General features: G+C 39.3%; 1 protein-coding gene across 1 annotated transcript in view; it reads right to left on the bottom strand.

The window, feature by feature from the left end:
• Positions 1-1,069, bottom strand: part of ATP6V1E1 (ATPase H+ transporting V1 subunit E1) — a 35,414-nt gene that overhangs the window by 20,238 nt on the left and 14,107 nt on the right. The window contains exon 4 of the mRNA XM_003795466.2: positions 158-224. Within this exon, the coding sequence (XP_003795514.1) occupies positions 158-224 (67 nt within the window). The remainder of the gene's footprint in view (positions 1-157; positions 225-1,069) is intronic.

Raw genomic sequence — 1,069 nt, 5'->3', positions numbered from 1 at the left:
AAAAAAAAAAAAAGTGATCCTCCTGTCTCAGCCTTCCAAGTAGCTGGGACTGTAGGCATGCACCATCACACCAGGCTCTTTTATTAATGTTAAGTGGGGATCGTTTATAATAGGCATATAAAGAAACATTTTATAACTATTGGGGCTAATTACTCACTGTGATAAGGTCATCTCTTGCTCTTAGCACTTTGAGCCTTGCTTGATTCATCAAATTGGACATCTGACTGCAAAAAGGTATGGAAAAATGGTATCAGTACAGCATAATAACTCTAGAGAAACAATACCACTTCCTATGTATGTAGAATGAACACATGATAAACAACAAATACTTCTTTTTCTAATGGACCAAAGAAAACTGTACTGAAATACATTTCATGTTTTCTACCAACTTATTTTCAAAGATAAGAAAATAGGCCAGGTAAGGTGGCTCCCTATAATTCTATAATTCTAGCACTCTGGGAGGCTGAGGGGAGTGGATTGTTTGAAATCAGAAGTCTGAGACCAGCCTAAGCAAGAGCGAAGACCCCATCTCTAAAAATAGCCATGAATTGTGGCAGGTGCCTGTAGTCCCAGCTCCTTGGGAGACTGAGGAAAGAGGATTACTTGAGCCCAAGAGTTTAAGGTTGCTGTGAGCTATGAGACCAGGGCACTCTACCAAAGGTGTCAAAGTGAGACTCTGTCTCAAAAAAACAAACAACAACAAAAAACAAAGATAAGAAAAAATATTGAGTGCTCCACTACAAGGCAAATGCTTTCCTATCAGTTATTGCAATATAATCCTTTTGTTTTTTCCCCCAGTTTTTGGCCGGGACTGGGTTTAAATTCGCCACCTCCAGTATATGGGGCCAGCGCCCCTACTCCTTGAGCCACAGGCACCATCCTTGCAATTTAATCTTTTGCAATCTTCTCCTTGCAACCTAAGCCTCCCATGAGGCTTCTATTTTTGCAAATGAAGAAAAAAACTTAAACAACTTGTTAGATAAATAGGTGGTCAAGTTAAGACCTGAACTCACATCTGCCTGACTCCCAAAAGATTTCAGTCACCTTTTCTTTTTCTTTTTTTTTTTTT

The sequence above is a fragment of the Otolemur garnettii genome, unplaced genomic scaffold (assembly GCF_000181295.1).
Source record: "Otolemur garnettii isolate 467f Iridium unplaced genomic scaffold, OtoGar3 scaffold00092, whole genome shotgun sequence".
Classification (NCBI taxonomy): Eukaryota; Metazoa; Chordata; class Mammalia; order Primates; family Galagidae; genus Otolemur; species Otolemur garnettii.
This window is presented reverse-complemented; position numbering and strand designations above follow the sequence as displayed.